This window comes from Triticum aestivum, chromosome 2B (assembly GCF_018294505.1).
Source record: "Triticum aestivum cultivar Chinese Spring chromosome 2B, IWGSC CS RefSeq v2.1, whole genome shotgun sequence".
Lineage (NCBI taxonomy): Eukaryota > Viridiplantae > Streptophyta > Magnoliopsida > Poales > Poaceae > Triticum > Triticum aestivum.
Window position 1 is genome coordinate 696,449,412 of NC_057798.1, and position 26,688 is coordinate 696,476,099.

At 49.4% G+C, this 26,688-nt stretch overlaps 1 protein-coding gene and 1 long non-coding RNA gene across 2 annotated transcripts; both read left to right on the plus strand.

The window, feature by feature from the left end:
- Nucleotides 1–13,458: 13,458 nt before the first annotated feature.
- Nucleotides 13,459–16,981, plus strand: LOC123046776 (peroxisomal (S)-2-hydroxy-acid oxidase GLO3). Its single transcript, XM_044470204.1, has 12 exons — nucleotides 13,459–13,664; nucleotides 14,088–14,231; nucleotides 14,916–15,040; nucleotides 15,131–15,177; nucleotides 15,270–15,347; nucleotides 15,461–15,585; nucleotides 15,707–15,773; nucleotides 15,870–15,932; nucleotides 16,037–16,106; nucleotides 16,220–16,320; nucleotides 16,455–16,559; nucleotides 16,645–16,981. Coding segments are annotated over exons 1-12 (1,110 nt in total). The 5' UTR covers nucleotides 13,459–13,662; the 3' UTR covers nucleotides 16,828–16,981.
- Nucleotides 16,982–17,259: 278 nt separating this feature from the next.
- Nucleotides 17,260–18,126, plus strand: LOC123046777 (uncharacterized). Its single transcript, XR_006422590.1, has 2 exons — nucleotides 17,260–17,463; nucleotides 17,926–18,126. It is a non-coding gene; the product is annotated as an uncharacterized lncRNA (long non-coding RNA).
- The last annotated feature ends 8,562 nt before the right edge of the window (nucleotides 18,127–26,688 follow it).

Sequence of the window (26,688 nt, forward strand, 5' to 3'; positions counted from 1 at the left end):
CGAGTGGAGCTTCTCTTGGTCGACTAGAAGGTAGCTTCGTCTGATGATGTCCTTGGGTATGGTATCCTAGATAGGTCCATGACCCTACCCTAGGTACATAACCTCATCATTAGCCCCCGAATGGATCGAGGTTCGAGTGAGGAAGGAGTTGATGATTTTCTCCGACTAATTTACTGTGCTTTGATTATGTCGTATCTTGGATCGGCGATTCTTCTTTCGGCGTTGGCGTCAACTTTTACTTCAGTCGCCTTGATCCATTCTTGTCTTCTATCGAGTGAACTTTTGGACTTTGGTGAACTTCCGAGCGACGGATCGCAGGAAAGATATCGTCTCACAGATCTATCTGCTGTTAGCGGATTTTGCGGGATCCGAAATTTGGGAAGCGCGCGAAGCGGGGCGGACCGCGGCAATCGAATGGGATAATGCATGGACTCCTCAATTCCCGCGCCGCCTTTTTAGCCACGTATCGTGCGTGCGCGGCTGTTTCGGGATGTGACAGAATCGTCTGGACCCACTCGTCAGCCACTCGGAAGCGCCTTTATATAAAGCGCCAGGGGAGGGTTTTTTGAATAGTGCCCTCCCACTCTTCTCTCTTCCCTCTTTGCTTCCACCCGCCGCGCCTGCTCTCGCCTTCGCCTATCCACACCTCGCGCACTTCATCGTCGACAATGGTGAAGGAGAAGACGGCGGCCCTAGAGCGCACGAAGAAGGCGAAGGTGACGGGGAAAGCGAAGGGGAGGCCGTCCAGTCGGGGCGGATCTTCTTCAAGGTCCCGCCTACCGAAGGGTTGGGTCCAAGGGGATTGGATCCGCTCGACCATCACTGAGAAAGATCTCAATGACCTGGACAATGAGGGACTGATCCCCCATGGGTCAGCGAGGCTTCCGGGGACCGAGTGCCAACCGCAGCCGCAGGAGGGTGAGTGCGTTCTCCTGGCCATTCACATAGATCGTGGATTTTCTTTGCCGCCAAGTGTTTTCTTCCGAGGGTTTCTGAATTTCTTTGGGGCGCAACTCCACCATTTCAATCCAAATTCCATCGCCTATCTTACTGCCTTTATGTCCATGTGCGAGAACTTCTTGGGTTGTCGACCACACTGGGGTCTCTTCAAGCACATATTCACATGTCGCTCACAGACAGTGAAAAAGGCGAGTCCGGACGATGAGAGGACCAAGGTTATTCAGATGTGCGGGGGTCTTGGGATTCAGTTGAGGAATAAGAGCACTTTCCCGGCCATGACCCTTCCTGAGTCGGTCAGAGGGTGGCAGTCGACTTGGTTCTACTGCCAAGACGAGTCGACGTCGGGGCAGTCGACTGGTCTCCCTCCGTTCTCCATGGACCGAGTGGACAAACCATCTTCTCTGAAGGTGCTTCCTGAGGAGAAAGCCGAGGTAAAAATGTTGGTGGAGCGCATGGTACAACTCGTTCGGGACGGAGTGACGGGCATGGATCTTCTGGAGGTCTTCCTTAGGCGGCGCATCCAACCGCTTCAGTACCGAGGCCACCCGATGTGGCTGTACTGCGGTACCGAAGACACCACTCGGGTCCATCCAGAGGCAGTCGACGATGCCATGTTGGAGAGGTGGGTGACCGCCATCACAGGGAACAAGGACAACCCTCGAGGAGCAAGGAGGATCCCGCCACTCGACTGTACCTATACGCCGGACAAGGTATGGCCGCTTATCTCTGAGTGTAATCTTGTTTTATCCATTCTGCTTTGCTGTGAATTGATCGAGTGATCTTCATTTTGCTTTGTTGCTTGACAGGCCACCACAAAGTTATACTCGATGCCCAATGGAGCGCAGACGCTGACTGAGGAGGAGGAAGGAAGTGGGGGCGAGAGCCCGGAGGAGTGGGATTTGGATGCTGACGATGATGATGAGGCTGACGACTCTGATGAGGAGGAAGAGGAGGAGGAGGTGGAGGAAGTTGCACCTCCCCGCTCGGAAAGACGCTCGAAGCTTGTTCATGACCCCGCAACTGAGCGTGGTAAAGGGGTCGCGACCGCTACCCAGTCGACCAAGCGCCCTCGGACTACTTCTCCGGTGCCGACTGAGAAAGCTCTGAAGCAGTCTCGAGTGGCACCGTCAAAACCTGCGAAGGTCTTGCCGAAGATGAAGATGGTGATCCCCACTATCTCAGGGTAATGGTAGTCTTGATTTTTTCCCGTTTCGTAAACTTGCTCTTGGTCGACTCATGGGCCAATCGACTGATTTCCGGAACTGCAGCGCTGCTACTTCTGATACTTCGGCCAAGGCTGAAGACCACGAGATGGAGGATGCTGCTACCTCACAACCTAGTATGATTCTTGTGCTGCCGTTTTCAGTCGACTGACTTATTATCTCTAATTTTGATTCTTTCTGCAGTTTCATCTAACATTGTTATTGACCTTCCTGACGACAACGACGAAGAACCACCACGGCCGAGGAGAAGCAAGAAAACATCTGCTGGCAAGGCGACTCAGGATGTGCCGGCACCCGAGACGTTGGTCGTGGAGGGAGACAATGTCACTCGACCCACCGTAACCTTCGCGGTGCCATTGACGAGTGCTCGCCCTTCGTCGTCGAGTGCTGCTCAACCCTCGCTTTTCTCCACCTACCCCGTTCCAGAAAACCAAGCCAGTGCTGCTAGAGAAGCGATACGCCAAGCGGGGGTCATGATGGAGCAAGTGAAGGCGATACGAGAAGCTAGCCAGGCAGCCTATGACGCCAGTTCAGCTCTTCAGAGTAATGTTCAGGTTAGTCGGTCACTGCATGTTCTGTTAGGATATGATATCTGTAAACTCTTCTTTCTGCAATTCTTAGAGTTTGTCCTGCACCCACTGGGTGTGTCGATTGAAATTCCGGACTAGTGGGGGCACGCTGAGTGCACCCACTGGGTGTAGTCCCCAAGGCTATGGTCGACTGCTGGCAGTCGACTATAGTCTTTATGTCTTAAGTTTTTTCCTTACTCGACTAGGTCGAATAGATTCATAGACCAGTGGGGGCACACTGAGTGCACCCACTGGGTGTAGTCCCCGAGACCGTGGTCGACTGCTTGCAGTCAATTATAGTCTGAAGAACACCTCCGGTTTTTTGTGTGTGTTGTTGGTCGACTGGTCGACTCTAACTGATGAAACTAGTGGGGGCACGTTGAGTGCACCCACTGGGTGTAGTCCCCGAGACTATGGTCGAATGTTTGCATTCGGTCGTAGTCTTAGAAACGCTATGATTTTCCCTTACTCACTCGGAAGTGAATTGTCTTTGACATCTGTCGATTGGTTCTTCATAGAAATCCTATGACCTTGCGGCTCGTTATACTGAGTTGGAGAACAAACACATTTAGCTCGAGCTCGATCTGAAACTGGCCCAAGAGAACTTGACGAAGGTGAAGGAGGAAGCTAAAGGTATGCTTGGTGAGGCCTTTGACGACTGCCTTTGCCTCTCACTTGTTTCCGAATCTAATCTCACTGTAACTTTGCAGGCAAAGTGAGGGATGCCCTGAAGAAACAAGAACTTGACTTGGCTGAGATGCAAAAAACTGCTTTAGAGAAGACCAGGCTTGCGGATGAGAAGCTGGCTTCAGTGACTAAGCTTGAAGAAGAAAACACCAATCTGAAAGCTACTCTTGATGCTGCCAACCAGGAGGTCAGTCGACTGAAAAGCGACAAGACCACCCTGAATGACAAGGCCAGTGAGTTGAAGAGAAAGAAGAATGATCTAGAGGCTTATCTGGGTGGACTCGCCAAGAAGTTGTTCCTCATGATTGAAGGTAATCCTTTGTATCAAACAAATATTTTAATTGTAACCTCCGACTGTTTGTCTTGACTCAGTGGTTGTGCTTGCAGAATTTTGTCAGAACTTTGAAGAGGAGACTGGTCGACTGGAAGTAAACCTGGACCCCATCAACTCTCCTGTGAAAGATGAAGTCGCCATGAACGTGCTCCGACTTGAATCTCGTGTTGCTGCCGTCATCGACTATCTCGCAAGGCTGAAGGTCGCAACTTCCCGCATCGACACAACACTCTGGCCAAGAGAGACACTCCAGAACGACCTCGAATCTCTGATGACTCGACTGAACGAGGTCCCAAGTCGAGTGCAGGAGTGGAAGAAGTCTTCGGTCAGGTGCGGCGCGGATGTTGCTCTGTCTCTGGTCCGCGTTCACTGCAAGGATGCACGAGAGGACAAGCTGGTGGCTCTTAGGGTGGCCAACACCAAGAAGCACGATTTCAGATCTTTCATGGAGACCTTCATTGCTGCTGCCACTCGGATTGCAGATGGAATTGATCTGGACGAGTTTGTGGCACCTTCCAGCCCTCCACAGGAGGGGTAAAAAACTTCTGAGCTTGATACCTTAAATTTGCCTCGGTATGCCGAGTGAGTTTTGTAACCGACAAACCTTAACAGGCCCAGCGCCTGAGCACTTTTGGTTCCGTTAGGTGTTATCCGAACTTGGGTTCGTCGCTGAATATGTTTGCATTTGGTTTGAGGCGTCTTTTGCAGGTTAAAGCGAAGCGCTTATTGCCATCGACTTGTCCCCCAATTCACTTAAGCGAGCACTGGGCTGCAGCTAAGTCTCCGAGTGGGAGGTCTGCTCTCCACTCGGTAGGATTTCAGATACTTAGGCGAGCACTGGGCTACAGCTAAGCCCCCGAGTGGGAGGTCTGCTCTCCACTCGGTAGGATTTCAGACACTTAGGCGAGCACTGGGCTGCAGCTAAGCCCCCAAGTGGGAGGTCTGCTCTCCACTCGGTAGGATTTCAGATACTTAGCCGAGCACTGGGCTGCAGCTAAGCCCCCGAGTGGGAGGTCTGCTCTCCACTCGGTAGGATTTTTGATACTTAGGCGAGCACTAAGCTGCAGCTAAGCCCCCGAGTGGGAGGTCTGCTCTCCACTCGGTAGGATTTCAGACACTTAGGCGAGCACTGGGCTACAGCTAAGCCCCCGAGTGGGAGGTCTGCTCTCCACTCGGTAGGATTTCAGATACTTAGGCGAGCACTGGGCTGCAGCTAAGCCCCCGAGTGGGAGGTCTGCTCTCCACTCAGTAGGATTTTTGAATTGGTGGCGCAGCTCAGAAGGAGAGGGTAGCAGTCGACCTGCACCTCGTCCTCCTTGCAGAACGCGTGTTGTACTTGTACTTAGGCGAGTTCTTGGACTGCAGCTAAGCCTCCGAGTGGAAGGCTGGCTTACCACTCAATAGGATTTTATTTATCTTAGGCGAGTACTTGGACTGCAGCTAAGCCTCTGAGTGGAAGGCTGGCTTACCACTCGGTAGGATTTTATTTATCTTAGGCGAGTACTTGGACTGCAGCTAAGCCTCAGAGTGGAAGGTTGGCTTACCACTCGGTAGGATTTTATTTATCTTAGGCGAGTACTTGGACTGCAGCTAAGCCTCCGAGTGGAAGGCTGGCTTACCACTCGGTAGGATTTTATTTATACTTAGGCGAGCACTGAGTTGTAGCTAAGCCCCCGAGTGGAAGGCTGGCTTACCACTCGGTAGGATTTTATTTATCTTAGGCGAAACGGATTTCGCAGCTAAGCCTTCGTGTGGGAGACTGGCTCACCACTCGGTTAGGATCTTTTTTTAAAGACTTGGGCGAATCGGATTCGCAGCCAAGCCACCCACTAGGGGATTGTTTTGAGAGGACAAAAGAAATAACGATCACAGGGAAGATTATAAAGCTTTCATCTTTAATAAACAAATTACAGAAGTACTTTTATTACAACTCGTCCGAGTGAATACTTAGGTGTAAAAGGGGCGGAGAAGTTCCGCGTTCCAAGCTCGGGGCTCGTTGATCTGATGCTCGACACTGTAAAGACGGTATGCTCCATTGTGGAGAACCATGGTGACTATGAAGGGACCTTCCCAAGAAGGAGCGAGCTTGTGTGGTTTCTGCTGATCCACTCGGAGAACTAAATCTCCTTCCTGGAAGGCTCGACTCTTCACGTTTTTGGCGTGGCAGCGACGCAAGTCCTGTTGGTAAATGGTCGATCTGATTAGAGCCATCTCCCTCTCTTCCTCTAAAAGGTCGACTGCATCATGCCGCGCTTGTTCTGCTTCTGCTTCAGTGTAGAGCTCGACTCGGGGAGCATTATGGAGAAGGTCACTCGGCAGGACTGCTTCAGCCCCGTAGACCAAGAAGAATGGAGTTCTCCCAGTCGACCGGTTGGGCGTGGTCCTTAACCCCCAAAGCACTGAGGGAAGTTCTTCGACCCATGCACCAACCGCATGCTTAAGATCACGCATCAAATGGGGTTTCAACCCTTTGAGGATCAAACCGTTGGCTCGTTCTGCTTGTCCATTCGACTGTGGGTGAGCGACTGAAGCGTAGTCGACTCGCGTGCCTTGAGATGTGCAGAAAGCTCTGAACTCTTCGGAGTCAAAGTTTGACCCGTTGTCAGTGATGATGCTGTGCGGGACCCCGTATCTGAATATCAATACTCTGACGAAGCTGACGGCAGTACCGGCATCAAGGTTCTTGATGGGTTTAGCTTTGATCCACTTAGTGAACTTGTCGACTGCTACCAGCACATGGGTAAAACCGCTTCTGCCTGTTCTCAAAGGACCGACCATATCCAAACCCCACACTGCAAAGGGCCAGACGAGTGGTATAGTCTTCAAAGCTGACGCGGGCTTGTGTGACATATTGGAGTAAAATTGGCATCCCTCGCACTTGTCAACTATCTCCTTCGCCATTTCATTCGCTCTTGGCCAATAAAACCCGGCTCGGTATGCTTTGGCCATGATGGTCCGAGAGGACGCATGATGGCCACAGGTTCCCGAGTGAATGTCATCAAGGATTATTCGACCTTCCTCTGGCATTATGCATTTCTGACCAACTCTAGTCGCGCTTTCTCTGTACAACTGTCCCTTTATCACGGTAAAGGCTTTAGATCGGCGGACGATCTGTCGAGCCTCTTCTTCGTCTTCCGGGAGCTCTTTCCTCAAGATATACGCGATATATGGTACTATCCAATCTGGAGTGATCACTAGAACTTCCATGATCAGGTCGACCACCGCTGGGACTTCAACCTCAGTCGGGTCCATGACACTCTTAGGTTGCGGGGCTTCATCGGTAAAAGGATCTTCTACGACTGACGGAGTGTGGATGTGTTCCAAAAACACATCACTGGGGATAGCTTCTCTCTTGGATCCTATCTTCGCCAGATCGTCAGCTGCTTGATTTTTCAGTCGGGGTATGTGGTGGAGCTCTAACCCCTCGAACTTCTTTTCGAGCTTCCTCACCGCATTGCAGTATCCAGTCATGGCTGGGCTTCTAACGTCCCACTCCTTCATCACTTGATTGACCACCAAATCTGAATCGCCATAGACCATAAGGCGACGGACGCCGAGTGAAATGGCCATGCGTAATCCATACAAGAGTGCTTCATATTCTGCTTCATTGTTGGAGGAATCAAAGTGGATCTGGAGCACATATCTGAGCTTGTCTCCTCGGGGGGAAACCAAAACAACCCCAGCACCAGAACCATTTAACATCTTAGAGCCATCAAAGAACATGGTCCAATGCTCCGAGTGGACTTGAGTCGGTTGTTGTTGCTCAATCCACTCGGCAAGGAAATCTGCTATAGCCTGGGACTTAATGGCTTTCTTTGCCTCGAATTTGATATCAAGGGGAAGGAGTTCAATCGCCCATTTAGCCACTCGACCAGTTGCATCTCTGTTGTGCAGAATTTCTGACAATGGTGCGTCGCTGACGACTGTAATGTCATGATCAGAGAAATAATGAGCAACCTTCTTCATGGTCATGTAGATCCCATATACGAGCTTCTGATAATGAGGATATCTTTGCTTCGATGGGGTCAAAACTTCAGAGAGATAATACACTGGGCGCTGAACTTTGAAGGCTTTCCCTTCTTCTTCCCGCTCGACCGTAAGTACTGTACTGACGACTTGTCCTGTGGCTGCAATATAAAGCAACAGAGGCTCTTTGCTAATTGGAGCAGCAAGCACCGGCTGGGTGGAGAGCAGAGTTTTTAACTCGGCAAACGCTGCATCAGCTTCTGGAGTCCACTCGAACTTGTCTGCCTTCTTCATCAGTCGGTAAAGAGGCAACGCCTTTTCACCGAGGCGAGAGATGGATCGACTTAACGCGGCCAAGCATCCAGTAAGCTTCTGGACGTCGTGCACACGCACAGGGCGCTTCATTCGGAGTATGGTACCAACTTTTTCTGGGTTAGCATCGATTCCTCGTTCGGAAATGAGAAAACCGAGTAACTTTCCGCCAGGTACTCCAAATGTGCACTTTGATGGATTGAGCTTGATATCATACCTCCTGAGATTGGCAAATGTTTCAGCTAAGTCAGTCAACAGGTCGGAACCCTTTCGCGACTTGACCACGATATCATCCATGTATGCTTCCACATTCCGACTGATTTGAGTGAGTAAACACTTTTGAATCATTCTCATGAACGTGGCTCCGGCATTCTTGAGGCCGAATGGCATGGTGATATAGCAGAAGCACCCGAGTGGAGTGATGAAAGCTGTTTTGATTTCGTCGGGCCCATACAGATGGATCTGATGATACCCGGAATAAGCGTCTAGAAAAGACAATCTCTCGCACCCCGCGGTCGAGTCGACAATTTGGTCGATGCGAGGGAGAGGAAAATGATCTTTCGGGCAGGCCCGATTGATATATTTGAAATCAATGCACATACGAAGGGAATTGTCCTTTTTGGGAACCATGACGACATTGGCGAGCCACTCGGAGTGGTATATCTCTCGGATGAACTCTGCTGCAAGGAGTCGAGCCACCTCCTCGCCAATGGCTTTTTTCTTCTGAATGGCGGACCGTCGTAGATGTTCCTTAACAGGTTTTGCTTTTGAATCGACTCTAAGGCGATGCTCAGCCAGTCCCCTGGGAACACCCGGCATGTCAGCTGGCTTCCATGCGAAGATGTCCCAGTTCTCACGGAGGAACTGGATAAGCACTTCTTCCTATTTAGAGTCAAGCGTTGTGGAGATATGGGTCGGAGCTGCATTGGGGTCAGTCGGGTGGATATGAACTGACTTCGTCTCACCGGACGACTGAAATGCTGACTCTGTGGCGGGCTTCTTGGCCCGCAGTAAATCACTCGGATCTGCATTCTTCTTGTACCCCTCTAGCTCTACCACTGTTATCTGGTCATCCTCAATCTTTGAGCCTTTCTGAAAACACTCTTCCGCTTTCTTCCGGTTGCCAGTGATGGTGATCACGCCTTTGGGGCCAGGCATCTTTAACTTGAGGTACACATAGCATGGTCGAGCCATGAAGCGGGCATAGGCTGGTCTTCCCAAAATGGTGTGGTAGGCGCTCTGGAAATCCACGACTTCAAATGTCAGATTCTCTTTGCGGAAATGTTTCGAGTCGCCGAACACCACATCCAGAGCTATTTGGCCGAGTGACTCGGCCTTCTTTCCTGGGATGACTCCGTGAAAACTCATGTTGCTGGAACTGAGTCTGGACATCGGAATGCCCATTCCCTTGAGCGTCTCTGCATACAGTATATTCAACCCGTTGCCGCCATCCATCAATACCTTCGTCAGTCGAGTGCCTTCGACGACCAGGTCGACCACCAGCGCTTGCCTCCCAGGGGTGGCAATGTGAGTAGGATGGTCAAACTGGTCGAAAGTAATGGGAGTTTGCGACCATCTCAGATAGTTTGGTGTCGCCGGGGCGACCATATTGACCTCACGGTTGATCACTTTCAGTCGACTTTTGCTCTCTACATCAGCAAAAATCATCAGAGTGGAGTTGACATGAGGGTACTCTCCATCACTGTCCTCCTTGTCCTCAGCCTTGTCCGACTCCTTCTCTTTATCTTTCGGCTGTTCCCCTTGAAACTGCTGGATTAAGAGCCGACACTGGCGAGTGGTATGCTTTGGGTAGATGAAGTTACCCTCTTCGTCTTTCTTCGTGTGGATATGACACGGTAGATCCATCACATCATTACCTTCCTTATCTTTTACCTTCTTGGGGTACCAGATCCTTTGGGCTTCCCTTTGAATTTGCCTTGAGTCACGGCCAGAGCCTCTCCAGGAGCTGCTGGCTCGGCCTTCCGCTTTTGCTTCTGACTGGAATTACCTTTCTCCGACTGACTCGGCTTGTACTTGCCACTCCGGAGTCGGTCCTCTTCTTCGCCATTGGCGTACTTGGTGGCTATTTCCATCATCTGACTCAGGGTCATATCTCCAGTTCGACCAAACTTTAGGCTCAACTCTCTGTTCTTGACACCATCCTTGAAGGCGCAGACCGCTTGATGGTCTGACACATTCTCTACAGTATGATGCAAAGTGATCCATCTCTGGATGTAATCTCTCAGTGTTTCACTCGACTTTTGTACACAAACTTGCAGCTCGGTCAATCTGGCAGGTCGCTTGCAAGTTCCCTCGAACGTCCTGATGAACACTCAAGAGAGATCTTCCCAGGTGTAAATGCTGCTAGGAGCTAACTGATTTAACCACGCCCTGGCCGAACCCTCTAGCATAAGTGGCAAATGTTTCATGGCCACCTTATCATTACCGGCACCAATCTGAACAACCACTCGGTAGTCTTCGAGCCAAGTTTCAGGCTTAGACTCTCCGGTGAACTTACTCACCCCAGTCGCCAACCTGAAGTTGGTGGGTATCACTGCGGCTCTGATTGCTCTGCTAAAACATTCTGGACCTGAAATGTGGACTCGGCTGCTCGTGGGCACATCTCTGTCATGACCACCTCTATGAGCTCTGTTCCGGTTGACCAAACCTTGCACGATGATGGATCTCGCGTCAAAGCCTGGCTCTCTGGGGTCGACTGGAGCTCTCCGCCCAACACTGAGCTGGCGTCTGTCATCTTGCTGCCGATGGGCGTTAGACCCACTTCTCGGAGGAGGAGTGGGCACTCGACGCCTGTCATCACAATCAAATCGATCATCATAGTGGTCCCGCCGGCCTTCATGTCCCATGCGCCTCGGAGGCGACCTTGGACTGTGAGCCGACTGAACAGTATTCACAGCGACGGATCGACTGTGAATCCTGTTGCGCGACTGTGACACAGCTGAATTCTGATCTCCTGCCGCCCGGAGCAAATCTCTGATCTACATCAAGCCTCTTCCAGCCTCTGACTGAGAGGGCTGAATTGACTCCGCTATGCGGGCTGCAGCTGCCAAATTCTGAATTGGGGTTCGGTATACCTGAGTTGGTTGCGGAAAGAGCTGACGTCGGTTGGAGTTGGTCACTCGTTGATGCGCACGCTCGTCGAGTGCTCGCTGGAGGTTCTCCAGTCGAGTGCGTTCAGCCAGGTTGGCTAAACGCGCCTCTTCCAGGGCACGAGCCTCAGGAGTTTCTCCTGCAATGGGAGTATGCAGGGCATCCATGTTCCGGCGGCGAAGTTCTTCCCTCTGCTGGGAAGTGAGCGGCTCGGGTTGGTACTCTTCATGGGCTTGAGCGGGGTTGTCCTCGTCGTCCATCCCATCGCCGCGGGGGAAACCGGGAGGACTACGGGGCCTGTTGACCATCAAGACCTCCGCCGCTGGATCACTGCTATCGCACTCGGATGCAGTCTCTACGGAGCCAGTCGACAGGTCGAACATGCCGTAGAGAGATTCGCCGGGCTCAATTGCCGCGACTTGGGTGGTGGCCGATTGGCGAGCCACTGCGTGTCTCACCCATCGCTGGAGCCTCGACCGACCGGAGCGCTTGCGCTGGCGGGAGACAGGGAGGGAGGACGGTGCAGGAGTCGACCGGTATGGGGTCGACGGCTGCCGTAGCAAGACGCCGCGGACACATGCTCGAAAGTGCGTCGCCCCGCGGACGAGGAGCGCGTCGATGTCGAGTGGTGCCTCCTAGAGCCAAGCGGAGTCGTCGGCGATGAAAGCGAGCGCACCGAGACGGATCTCGCGGCCCTCGACCAGAGCTCCGTCGGAAACCATGATGAAGGTGATCGGACAAATTGCAACTTCTCCAAAAAAGTCGCTAAGACACCTGCCCCACGGTGGGCGCCAACTTTCGTGGTTCTAAGTCTGACAGTAGAATGGGGGGTAGGTATGGAGAGGCAAGATCCTATCTATGGAGTAGTTGTACACACGAGTGTTTAACGAGTTCAGGCCCTTCTCTGAGGAAGTAAAAGCCCTACGTCTCGGAGCCCGGAGGCGGTCAACTGATTTCTGTGTATATGAGTTACAAGGGTGCGAACCCTTCTACCAGTGGAGGGGGGTGGCTTATATAGAGGACGCCAGGACCCCAGCCAGCCCACGTAGTGGAGGGTTAAAGTACATTAAGGCCGGGCGTTACTGGTAACGCCCTACATAAAGTGTCATCATGACCATTAAGACTACTTAATTACAGACCGTTTGGATACAGAGTAGATCCTGAACTTCTGACGGTCGAGTGCGTCTTCATGGTCGAGTGTCTTCTAGCCGGTCGAGTGAAGTCTCTCTTGGTCGAGTGGAGCTTCTCTTGGTCGACTGGAATGTAGCTTCGTCTGATGATGTCCTTTGGTATGGTATCCTAGATAGGTCCATGACCCTACCCTAGGTACATAACCTCATCAGCGACGGCCTTCTTGAAGATGGAATAAGATTCTCCCCACCTAGCCCCCGTCCCGATGGTGCGTCTAGCTTCGTCGGAGGGCATGTGGAGGTGTATCTCTGGTGGATCTCGTGGGATTCGGTTGGTGGTTATCTTCGATGGATCTACTCAGATCCGGTCTTTGTTCATGTGTGTTCAGGTTGGATCATTTCGATCTAAGCTTCTCTTCATCGGCGGCGGTTGTTGTTTTGGTGCGTTGGTCCTATGGGACCTTAGCACGACGACTTCTTGACTGTCTACTACAACAAGTTGTTCCCGGCTCCGGTGAGGGAGGGGCGATGACGGCGGCACGCCTTCGGCTTGCTTCAATGCTTGTAGTTGTCGCTAGGTGGTCTACGAATCCAGATGTAGTTTTTATTATTTTTGGTGTTCGTTGTACTGCCATGATTGAAGATGAATAGATTGAGAGTTTCTCGCAAAAAAAAGAGAGTCAAATTGGATTTATGAAACTCCACGACTTATGAAAGGCATGACCAGAAGTCATAAACCCTATCCCTATCGGTGTAGTGTATCTCGTGTAGTTTCGTCCACCATAGTGTTGCTTTCCAACTCATGAGATCCCCATATTTGTAGCCTTCGTCGTACTCTGTCTTGATATAAAAATTGTCGCTTTGACACAACTTCTTTATAAAAATGGAATCTATTCATTCCTAATAAAATTTTATAGAGAAAGAGGCATATCTCAAGGGACTGATACCAGCATCCTATTCCATCATCTCAATATGCAAAAAACACTTCGTGCTAACAAAAGCTGATCACGTTAACATGCTAGAATCTGCTTTAAGTACATAGGTATAATGACACAAACAATACCATCATTATCTTCCTTCCATTTGATTTTTAAACACCATTTCCAACATGCCTCTGAGCTATAGCAGATGGCATATGCCCACGTGCACACAAGTGGGCTGCCTCATCAGGAGTTCAGAACAGTGACACCAGTCTCACCAAACCACATTCATCGGCTGAAAAAAAGCCTTTAAATACCACACCCCGGTGTCACCACGGGCCTCCCCTGTTCCGCTTCCGCTCCAGCCTCCAGGACACGGACGAGCCGCCGTCGCCGCAGCCCTCCTCGTGCGCGCAGCCTCCGTCCACCGCTCCTCTCCCCCTTGGCGACATGTGAGTCCTGCTGGTTCCTTTCCTCTCATTTCCTTCGGATTACCCTGCCTCGTTCCTCTTTCTTGTGATCTCTCGGGGTGATTTTGCGTTTCTTTCTCGGCCGTCCGTCGGATCGTTCCGCTTCGTTTTTTCAGTACTGATTCGAAAGTAACATCTCGAACTACGGATACAGAATCAGGAATTCATGGATGGATTCTGCAGCTAATCGACTCCTCTCCGGATAGATCAGCCTCCTCATTTCTCCATACTGTTCTTGTCTTTGTTGATTCATCTCTGTCAAACTATCCGGGCGAGAGCGGTCTTCAGTTTATTTAGGGTGTACTGTCTTCGAGAAAAAAAGCAGAGGATCGGCTTGACTGCTTGCTCTGTTCTTAGAGACACAGATAGATTTTACTGGGGACTGACAGTGAATTGTTCGAGCAGGGGCATGGAGATGATCACGAATGTGTCCGAGTACGAGAGGCTCGCCAAGGAGAAGCTGCCGAAGATGGTGTACGACTACTACGCCTCCGGCGCAGAGGATCAGTGGACGCTCAACGAGAACAGGGAGGCCTTCTCCAGGATACTGTAAGCTACTATCCTCCAAAGTAGCAGGTCTCATGCTTTTAGCCGTATCTATTTATTGTATTTTCAACTCCGAGCTGTGTCTATTTGGTAGTATGCTGCTAGATGAACTGTGCTTGTTAAGTAAGGAGGTAGAAAGAGCTTCAACATTAACTTTTTGCAAGGATGACATAAAAGAAATTATGTATAATAATGGCAACTGTCATGTCAATTGAAAACTTTTGCATTTTAAAATATTTGGAGATGGCGTAGGATAAGGCCCAGATGAACCCTTGTGGAAAAATTTACAACCCCCTGTTATGAGTACAAGTTTAGTCCTGACAGACTGGGCGTAAGTGGATTGGTTTGCCTTTTGATTAGTATATAAGTAGATGGTAGCAGACCTGGACAAATAACATTGGATCTCATGACATTGAGTAGAGGACAAGGGATCAGACGAGTCTTGTTGTCATATGTGGTTCGGATGGTCAAAGTAGATGGCAATTTCGTCAGGAACTCTGAGAGAAGATATATGATATCATCATACATACATGCATGGGGAGAAGTACCCCTGTTGAAAATAACTTACTACCAAAATTCAAACTTCTACCTTTTGGGACTTGGAGAATTTTTGGGCATGGACTAAAGATGCCCTAAGGATCATAAGCATCTATCTTATCGCAGACTATGATTTCATTTTGTTTTCAGGTTCCGACCACGCGTACTGATTGATGTGACCCATATCAACATGGCGACAAACATCTTGGGCTTCGACGTCTCCATGCCGATCATGATCGCTCCCACAGCCATGCAGAAAATGGCTCATCCTGAAGGTTAATTCAACCAAATTTGCAATTCCCATCTCCTTTTTCTTTTCCAGAGCAATGTTCTCATGGAGAGAAGTTTATCTTCTATATATGCAGGAGAGCTTGCTACTGCAAGAGCAGCGGCATCTGCAGGGACCATAATGGTTTGGAAGATCACCTAACTCCTGTAGCATCTTTGATCTTTCCCAATATTCATTGTGCTGATGCTTTATACTATGGTTTATGCTTTTTTCAGACATTGTCTTCATGGGCTACTTCTAGTGTGGAAAGGGTTAACTCAGTAGGGCCCGGGATACGTTTCTTCCAGCTTTATGTACGTGTAGTCTTCAGCTTCACAAACTATGAGGCTAATAACATGTGTAAATTGTTTCTTAGTATTCTTTAACATGACCAACTGACCAAGGCGTGGATCATTGTCTTCATCAGGTTTACAAGGACAGGAATATAGTTCGGCAACTCGTGAAAAGGGCTGAAATGGCCGGGTTCAAGGCGATCGCTCTCACCGTCGACACTCCAAGGCTCGGCCGCAGGGAAGCCGATATCAAGAACAGGTCCAAATCCAACAGATGTGCACATTATCATGCTAAGTTGCTGAGTAAATGATTTATTCCATTTTACTAGGAACTGCACTGTCTGCACTCTGAAATCTGAATTTCTGATAACTTGTGACAGGTTCATCTTGCCTCCACACCTGGTGCTGGAGAACTTTGCGGCGCTGGACCTCGGCAAGATGGACAAGGTTAATTACCTGACAACCAAGTCGATCGTATAGCAGAAATCGCCTAAGTAGAATGTTATTGCCAGACATCTTACCATGTCCTTTGTGGCTTGCCAGACAGATGATTCCGGGCTGGCTTCCTACGTTGCTAGCCAGGTCGACCAATCTCTTTGTTGGGAGGTACTTTTTCCCCCTTTATTTATTTATTTTAAAATGTTGTTGGGAGTTATCATTAGCACTTCGTCCTGAATGGAATAATTAACACTGATGGTGCACAAATGCAGGACGTCAAGTGGTTGCAGACAATTACCTCGTTGCCGATCTTGGTGAAAGGGGTCATGACTGCAGAAGACAGTAAGTTTTTTCAGCTTCTGAATATGAGATGCACGCCTCCGTTCCCAGAATGCTGCATCTCCTTTTGCTATGGCGGCCTGTCAGTCACCTGAAGAAACTTGTGCAAAATGCAGCTAGGATTGCCATCGAGTACGGCGCGGCCGGCATCATCGTGTCCAACCATGGCGCTCGGCAGCTGGACTACGTCCCTGCAACCATCAGCTGCCTGGAAGAGGTATGTGTGCCAACCAGTCGCAAGCCGCACCCGTAGTTCTATTGAGAAATTGCAGATAAAGTTCAGGAAGCTTCGGTGAAAAAAATTCTACATGCATGCATATATTGACCAAAAGTGTGCACAAACAAATTCAGGTTGTCAGAGAGGCGAAGGGGCAGCTGCCGGTGTTCCTCGACGGCGGCGTCCGGCGCGGCACCGACGTGTTCAAGGCGCTGGCGCTAGGAGCCGCGGGAGTGTTCGTAAGTTCAAACACAATCGATCTGCGTGTTTCTTTCTTGGGCGGCGATGCTGATGGACGCTCGATGTGTGGGTCTGGTGTGGCAGATCGGGAGGCCGGTGCTGTACTCGCTGGCGGTGGACGGCGAGGCGGGGGTACGGAAGGTGCTGCAGATGCTGCGGGACGAGCTGGAGCTGGCCATGGCGCTCAGCGGGTGCCCGTCGCTCCGGGACATCACCCGCGCCCACGTCGTCACCGACGGCGACAGGATCCGCCGCGCACGCCTCTAGATTGGGAGGCGCGCCGCATCCGGCCTCAGCAATACGTACTTGTGCGCGCGCGCGCTGTTGTCGATTTGAGATGCCGCTCGTTCTTGTGCCTCCATTTGATCGAACGATGTACCGGGCAATAATTTCATAGAAATAAAGACTGGAGAAGGGTGCATGCGTGGTCGCGTAGTCTGCCAGCGAAATGCTGTTGATCACGTTCTGATTTTGGCAACTACGCCCTCTGTCGGGTTTCGTATTGTTATCATTTTCAAAGCGTGCCAAGCAGAAGCCTTAAACCTCTTCCAATGCAAAGGTGCTTACACGAGATGCTAAGGGCGTGTTTGGTTGGTTGCCTCGCATCTGCATCGCACCCGCCCTGCAATATTCGCAATGTTTGGTAGGCTGCACGTCTCTATGGGCCAGGCCCGGCTGATGCAAAACAGGGCCCCCAGCCAGGCTGAGCTCGCACGCAAGTTTCGGCCGTAGCCACGAGCCTGCAGCCGCTCGTGCACCCACGCGAGCGAAGAGGATAGCGTTTCACTCCCGGTCGATTCACACCCGCACTCGCGCCGCTCTCCTCACTCCTCTCATCTTTCCTGCAAACAGATCTCGCCGCCTCGCGAGCACATCGCCGGCGCGCATCCTCACCGCGCAGAGGTTGAACTCTCCTCCTCCCATCCCTCTTCCATCTCTCCCCATCCTCCTCGGACCCCTCTCATCTCTCTCTGCCCCTTGCGCTGCTGCTCATCCGGTGCGGATGTAAGCCGGCGGTCGGAGCCGAGCTCCCGACCATGGCCGCCGTGGCCATTGGAGCTGCTCCCCTCGCTCCTGTGTAGAGCTGCGAGCACCACTGCCCCACACGCACACTCATGCCCACAGCCGCCATGCACATGCTCTGTCCTGAACCTCCTTCCCTCCTATGGATATGTGTGATTAGCATGCATCTACGTGAGCTATTGGGCTAGTAATTTTTGTGATTATCATGGATCTGTGCGATCTGTTCCCAAGAGTTTGCTAATTTGTGTATATTTTTTATTATGTTTTGACACTGCAAATGATGTCAATATTATCAGTGCTCATGGCTTTATTAATTTACAAATCTGTGCTGAATTTATATAGATAGATGACAACAGCAAGACCCGAGATACACTGAAGCTTGTGGCGCTGAAGCTTCAAGGTTTACAATTGGATTTGTGGTTATCTAATATGTGAACTCTGGTATGTGTTGGACTGTAATATGGACGTGGCTCTATAATATATGAACTCTTTAGATGTACTTGGACTGGATACTTGATTTATGTGCACTCTTTATTATCCTGATGCATTTCTCTAGCTATTTTGTACCATAAACTGCTTATGTGTATAAAAATTGTTGATATACTTATAAAAACAACCAAGATGCTGCTGAAATTTTGTTTTTCTTACTTCAGTCATCTCTGCCATTTTGAAGACATGGTCACCAAATTTTTGAAGACATGTGAAAATATATTCTTTTATTACTTCAATCAGCAAAGATGTCTAAGTTGCAGTGCACGTCATCAAAATTATCTTTCAATTATTTTACATACATGTACAAGCACCCTAGAGTCAAATTCCACATATTACAACCTACCAAACAACATATGTTGTATGTTGCATCTCTCATACAACCACAGATGCAAGATACCAAACAAAATCTGGGCTAAGCCTGGCTTATCTCATACAGTGCACCAAACACACATCTTAACTCATTTTTGCATTAGCTCAACCAGGCCAACCCCAACCAAGCTCCTTCATGCAATGCATGCTAGATGCACCCAGGCAACCAAACACGCCCTAAGTGCATTAAATAACTTAAAGCATCTCCAACGGCCGCACAAAAATTCCACGCCTAATAAAAAATACAGCGCGCGCATTGTAGCACTTTTAATGCGCCGGGACTAAGAGCATCTCCAACAGTCGCCCCAAACGACACGCGCGCGCGGTAAACGCAGCTTTTAGTGCGTGTGGGGCGGTTTGCCGCGCTCCAGCGGCCGCGGGAAACAAGCGCGCGTGGGAACCGTTTGCGCGCACGCGCGAAAAGGCGCCAGCTCGCGCGCAAGATTTGGCGCGCCGCTTCGCGCGCGCCTATAAAAGCTGCGCGCGCCACGCGCCTTCTCCACAACATCTCTTTCCCTCTCCCTCTCCCTCTCTGCCACGCGCCGCTCCAGCGCCCCGCCACCGACGCGCCGCCATGCCGCCGCGCCGCCGAGGAGCGTCCGGCTACCGCGGCGTCCGCCTGCGGCCCAACGGCAGCTACTGTTGGGGAACGTTGCAGAAAATTAAAATTTTTCCTACGGTTTCACCAAGATCCATCTATGAGTTCATCTAAGCAACGAGTCAAGGGAGAGAGTTTGCATCTACATACCACTTGTAGATCACGAGCGGAAGCTAGCCAAGGGGATGGTGATGATGGAGTCGTACTCGAACGTGATTCGGATCACCGATGTCCAAGTGCTGAACGGACAGCACCTCCGCGTTCAACACACGTACGGGACGGGAAACGTCTCCTCCTTCTTGATCCAGCAAGGGGGAAGGAGAGGTTGAGGAAGATTGCTCCAACGGCAGCACGACGGCGTGGTGTAGTTGGTGCAGCAGTACTCCGACAGGGCTTCGCCAAGCATATACGGAGGAGGAGAGGTGTTGGGGAGGGGAGGGGCTGCGCCTTGGCTTGTGTTAAGCTCCCATGCGCCTCCCCACTATATATAGGGGTGGAGGGGCTGGTTTCTTGCCCTCCAAGTCCATTGGGGCGTTGGCCAAGATGGGAGGAAAGAAATCCCATCATTTCCTTCCCCACCGATTGTTATCCCCCCTTTTTAGGGATCTTGATCTTATCCCTTCGGGATATGATCTTATTCCTTCTAAGGGGGGATCTTGGTGCGCCTTGACCAGGGGTGTGGGGCCTTTCCCCACTACTCACGTTCATGTGGGTCCCCCCATGCAGGTGGGCCTCACTCCGGAACCTTCTAGAACCTTTCCGGTACAATACCGAAAAATCCCGAACATTTTCCGGTGGCCAAAATAGGACTTCCCATATATAAATCTTTACCTCCGGACCATTCCGGAACTCCTCGTGACGTCCGGGATCTCATCCGGGACTCCGAACAACATTCGGTAACCACATACAAACTTCCTTTATAACCCTAGCGTCATCGAACCTTAAGTGTGTAGACCCTACGGGTTCGGGAGACATGTAGACATGACCGAGACGTTCTCCGGTCAATAACCAACAGCGGGATCTGGATACCCATGTTGGCTCCCACATGCTTCTCGATGTTGTCATCGGATGAACCACGATGTCGAGGATTCGATCAAACCTTGTATACAATTCCCTTTGTCAATCGGTACGTTACTTGCCCGAGACTCGATCGTCGGTATCCCAATACCTTGTTCAGTCTCGTTACCGGCAAGTCACTTTACTCGTACCGTAATGCATGATCTCGTGGCCAACACTTTGGTCACCTTGAGCTCATTATGATGATGCATTATCGAGTGGGCCCAGAGATACCTCTCCGTCAACCCAACAGCTACTTTTGGAGATACCTGTAATGCACCTTTATAGTCACCCAGTTACGTTGTGAAGTTTGATACACCCAAGGCACTCCTACGGTATCCGGGAGTTACACGATCTCATGGTCTAAGGAAGAGATACTTGACATTGGCAAAGCTCTAGCAAACGAACTAAACGACCTTTGTGCTATGCTTAGGATTGGGTCTTGTCCATCACATCATTCTCCTAATGATGTGATCCCGTTATCAACGACATCCAATGTCCATAGCCAGGAAATCATGACTATCTGTTGATCACAACGAGCTAGTCAACTAGAGGCTCACTAGGGACATATTGAGGTCTATGTATTCACACGTGTATTACGATTTCCGGATAATATAGTTATAGCATGAATAAAAGACAATTATCATGAACAACGAAATATAATAATACTTTTATTATTGCCTCTAGGGCATATTTCCAACAGTCTCCCACTTGCACTAGAGTCACCAATCTAGTTACATTGTGATGAATCGAACACCCATAGAGTTCTGGTGTTGATCATGTTTAGCTCGCGAGAGAGGTTTAGTCAACGGATCTGCGACATTCAGATCCGTATGTACTTTGCAAATTTCTATGTCTCCATCTTGAACATTTTCACGGATGGAGTTGAAACGACGCTTGATGTGCCTGGTCTTCTTGTGAAACCTGGGCTCCTTGGCAAGGGCAATAGCTCCAGTGTTGTCACAAAAGTGTTTGATTGGCCCCGACGCATTGGGTATGACTCCTAGGTCAGTGATGAACTCCTTCACCCAAATCGCTTCATGCGCTGCCTCCGAGGCTGCCATGTACTCCGCTTCACACGTAGATCCCGCCACGGCGCTCTGCTTGCAGCTGCACCAGCTTACTGCTCCACCATTCAACATATACACGTATCCGGTTTGTGACTTAGAGTCATCCGGATCTGAGTCGAAGCTAGCGTCGACGTAACCCTTTACGACAAGCTCTTCGTCTCCTCCATAAACGAGAAACATGTTCTTTGTCCTTTTCAGGTACTTCAGGATATTCTTGACTGCTGTCCAGTGTTCCTTGCCGGGATTACTTTGGTATCTAGCTACCAAACTCACGGTAAGGTTTACATCAGGTCTGGTACACAGCATGGCATACATAATAGATCCTATGGCTGAAGCATAGGGGATGACACTCATCTCTTCTTTATCTTTTGCCGTGGTCGGTGACTGAGCCGAGCTCAATCTCACACCTTGTAACATAGGCAAGAACCCCTTCTTGGACTGATCCATTTTGAACCTCTTCAAAATCTTATCAAGGTATGTGCTTTGTGAAAGACCTATGAGGCGTCTCGATCTATCTCTATAGATCTTGATGCCTAATATGTAAGCAGCTTCTCCAAGGTCCTTCATTGAAAAACACTTATTCAAGTAGGCCTTAATGCTGTCCAGAAATTCTATATTATTTTCCATCAAGAGTATGTCATCTACATATAATATGAGAAATGCTACAGAGCTCCCACTCACTTTCTTGTAAACGCAGGCTTCTCCATAAGTCTGCATAAACCCAAACGCTTTGATCATCTCATCAAAGCGAATATTCCAACTCCAAGATGCTTGCACCAGCCCATAAATGGATCGCTGGAGCTTGCATACTTTGTTAGCGTTCTTAGGATCGACAAAACCTTCTGGCTGCATCATATACAGTTCTTCCTTAAGATGCCCGTTAAGGAATGTTGTTTTGACGTCCATCTGCCATATCTCATAATCATAGTATGCGGCAATTGCTAACATGATTCGGTCGGACTTTAGCTTCGCTACGGGAGAGAATGTCTCGTCGTAGTCAATCCCTTGAACCTGTCGATAACCCTTAGCGACAAGTCGAGCTTTATAGATGGTGACATTACCATCCGCGTCTGTCTTCTTCTTAAAGATCCATTTGTTTTCTATCGCTCGCCGATCATCGGGCAAGTCTGTCAAAGTCCATACTTTGTTTTCATACATGGATTCTATCTCGGATTTCATGGCTTCAAGCCATTTGTTGGAATCTGGGCCCGCCATCGCTTCTTCATAGTTCGAAGGTTCACCGTTGTCTAACAACATGATTTCCAGGACGGGGTTGCCGTACCACTCTGGTGCGGAACGTGTCCTTGTGGACCTACGAAGTTCAGTAGCAACTTGATCCGAAGTACCTTGATCATCATCATTGGTTTCCTCTTCAGTTGGTGTGGGCATCACAGGAACATTTTCCTGAGCTGCACCACTTTCCCGTTCGAGAGGTAGTACTTCATCGAGTTCTACTTTCCTCCCACTTACTTCTTTCGAGAGAAACTCTTTTTCCAGAAAGCATCCATTCTTGGCAACAAAGATTTTGCCCTCGGATCTTAAGTAGAAGGTATACCCGACAGTTTCCTTAGGGTATCCTATGAAGACGCATTTTTCCGACTTGGGTTCGAGCTTTTCAGGTTGAAGTTTCTTGACATAAGCATCGCATCCCCAAACTTTTAGAAACGACAGCTTAGGTTTCTTCGCAAACCATAATTCATACGGTGTCGTCTCAACGGATTTAGACGGTGCCCTATTTAAAGTGAATGTAGCTGTCTCTAGAGCGTATCCCCAAAATGATAGCGGTAAATCAGTAAGAGACATCATAGACCGCACCATATCCAATAGAGTGCGATTACGACGTTCGGACACACCATTTCGCTGAGGTGTTCCAGGCGGCGTGAGTTGTGAAACGATTCCACATTTCCTTAAGTGTATGCCAAATTCGTGACTTAAATATTCTCCTCCACGATCTGATCGTAGGCACTTTATCTTTCGGTCATGTTGATTCTCCACCTCATTCTGAAATTCCTTGAATTTTTCAAAGGTCTCAGACTTGTGTTTCATTAAGTAGACATACCCATATCTACTTAAGTCATCAGTGAGAGTGAGAACATAACGATATCCTCCGCGAGCCTCAACGCTCATTGGACCGCACACATCGGTATGTATGATTTCCAATAAGTTGGTTGCTCGCTCCATTGTTCCGGAGAACGGAGTCTTGGTCATCTTGCCCATGAGGCATGGTTCGCACGTGTCAAACGATTCATAATCAAGAGACTCTAAAAGTCCATCGGCATGGAGCTTCTTCATGCGCTTGACACCAATGTGACCAAGGCGGCAGTGCCACAAGTATGTGGGACTATCGTTATCAACTTTACATCTTTTGGCATCTACACTATGAACATGTGTAATATTACGCTCGAGATTCATTAAGAATAAACCATTGACCATCGGAGCATGACCATAAAACATATCTCTCATATAAATCGAACAACCATTATTCTCAGACTTAAATGAGTAGCCATCTCATATTAAACGAGATCCAGATACAATGTTCATGCTCAAACTTGGCACTAAATAACAATTATTAAGGTTCAAAACTAATCCCGTAGGTAAATGTAGAGGCAGCGTGCCGACGGCGATCACATCGACTCTGGAACCATTCCCGACGCGCATCGTCACCTCGTCCTTCGCCAGTCTCCGTTTATTCCGCAGCTCCTGCTGTGAGTTACAAATATGAGCAACGGCACCGGTATCAAATACCCAGGAGTTACTACGAGTACTGGTAAGGTACACATCAATTACATGTATATCAAATATACCTTTGGTTTTGCCGGCCTTCTTATCTGCTAAGTATTTGGGGCAGTTCCGCTTCCAGTGACCCTTCCCCTTGCAATAAAAGCACTCAGTCTCAGGCTTAGGTCCATTCTTTGACTTCTTCCCGGTAACTGGCTTACCAGGCGCGGAAACCTCCTTGCCGTCCTTCTTGAAGTTCTTCTTACCCTTGCCTTTCTTGAACTTAGTGGTCTTATTGACCATCAACACTTGATGTTCTTTCTTGATTTCAGCCTCTGCTGACTTCAGCATCGAGAACACTTCAGGAATGGTCTTTTCCATCCCCTGCATGTTGTAGTTCATCACAAAGCTCTTGTAGCTTGGTGGAAGCGACTGGAGGATTCTGTCAATGACCGCCTCATCTGGGAGGTTAATGTTCAGCTGGGTCATACGGTTGTGCAACCCAGACATCTTCAGGATGTGCTCACTGACAGAACTGTTTTCCTCCATCTTACAACTGTAGAACTTGTCGGAGACATCATATCTCTCGACCCGGGCATGAGCTTGGAAAACTAGTTTCAGCTCTTCGAACATCTCATATGCTCCGTGATGCTCAAAACGCTTTTGGAGCCCCGGTTCTAAGCTGTAAAGCATGCCGCACTGAACGAGGGAGTAATCATCAGCGCGAGTTTGCCAAGCATTCATAATGTCTTGGTTCTCTGGGACGGGAGCGTCACCTAGCGGTCCTTCTAGGACATATTGTTTCCTGGCAGCTATGAGGATGATCCTCAGGTTTCGGACCCAGTCCGTATAGTTGCTGCCATCATCTTTCAGCTTGGTTTTCTCTAGGAACGCGTTGAAGTTCATGTTGACATGAGCGTTGGCCATTTGATCTACAAGACATATTTGCAAAGGTTTTAGACTAAGTTCATGATAATTAAGTTCTAATCAAATTATGAACTCCCACTCAGATTAGACATCCCTTTAGTCATCTAAGTGTTACACGATCCGAGTCGACTAGGCCGTGTCCGATCATCACGTGAGACGGACTAGTCATCGTCGGTGAACATTCTCATGTTGATCGTATCTTCCATACGACTCGTGTTCGACCTTTCGGTCTCTGTGTTCCGAGGCCATGTCTGCACATGCTAGGCTCGTCAAGTTAACCCTAAGTGTTTTCGCTGTGTAAAACTGTCTTACACCCGTTGTATGTGAACGTAAGAATCCATCACACCCGATCATCACGTGGTGCTTAGAAGCGACGAACTGTAGCAACGGTGCACAGTTAGGGGAGAACACTTCTTGAAATTTTGTAAGGGATCATCTTATTTACTACCGTCGTCCTAAGTAAACAAGATGCATAAACATAATAAACATCACATGCAATTATATAGTTGTGACATGATATGGCCAATATCATATAGCTCCATTAATCTTCATCTTCGGGGCTCCATGATCATCTTGTCACCGGCTTGACACCATGATCTCCATCATCATGATCTCCATCATCGTGTCTTCATGAAGTTGTCACGCCAACGACTACTTCTACTTCTATGGCTAACGCGTTTAGCAATAAAGTAAAGTGAGTTACATGGCGTTCTTCAATGACACGCAGGTCATACAAAAAATAAAGACAACTCCTATGGCTCCTGCCGGTTGTCATACTCATCGACATGCAAGTCGTGAATCCTATTACAAAGAACATGATCTCATACATCACAATTCATCATTCATCACAACTTCTGGCCAAATCACATCACATGATCAATCGCTGCAAAAACAAGTTAGACGTCCTCTAATTGTTGTTGCATCTTTTACGTGGCTGCAATTGGGTTCTAGCAAGAACGTTTTCTTACCTACGAATAACCACAACATGATTTTGTCAAGGGCCCTTTTCATCGAATCCGCTCCAACTAAAGTGGGAGAGACAGACACCCGCCAGCCACCTTATGCAACTAGTGCATGTCAGTCGGTGGAACCGGTCTCACGTAAGCGTACGTGTAAGGTTGGTCCGGGCCGCTTCATCCCACAATACCGCCGAAGTAAGAAAAGACTAGTAGAGGCAAGTAAGATGACAAAATCCACGCCCATAACAAAATTGTGTTCTACTCGTGCAAAGAGAACTACGCATAGACCTAGCTCATGATGCCACTGTTGGGGAACGTTGCAGAAAATTAAAATTTTTCCTACGGTTTCACCAAGATCCATCTATGAGTTCATCTAAGCAACGAGTTAAGGAAGAGAGTTTGCATCTACATACCACTTGTAGATCACGAGCGGAAGCTAGCCAAGGGGATGGTGATGATGGAGTCGTACTCGAACGTGATTCGGATCACCGATGTCCAAGTGCTGAACGGACAGCACCTCCGCGTTCAACACATGTACGGGACGGGAGACGTCTCCTCCTTCTTGATCCAGCAAGGGGGAAGGAGAGGTTGAGGAAGATTGCTCCAACGGCAGCACGACGGCGTGGTGTAGTTGGTGCAGCAGTACTCCGACAGGGCTTCGCCAAGCATATACGGAGGAGGAGAGGTGTTGGGGAGGGGAGGGGCTGCGCCTTGGCTTGTGTTAAGCTCCCATGCGCCTCCCCACTATATATAGGGGTGGAGGGGCTGGTTTCTTGCCCTCCAAGTCCATTGGGGCGTTGGCCAAGGTGGGAGGAAAGAAATCCCATCATTTCCTTCCCCACCGATTGTTATCCCCCCTTTTTAGGGATCTTGATCTTATCCCTTCGGGATATGATCTTATTCCTTCTAAGGGGGG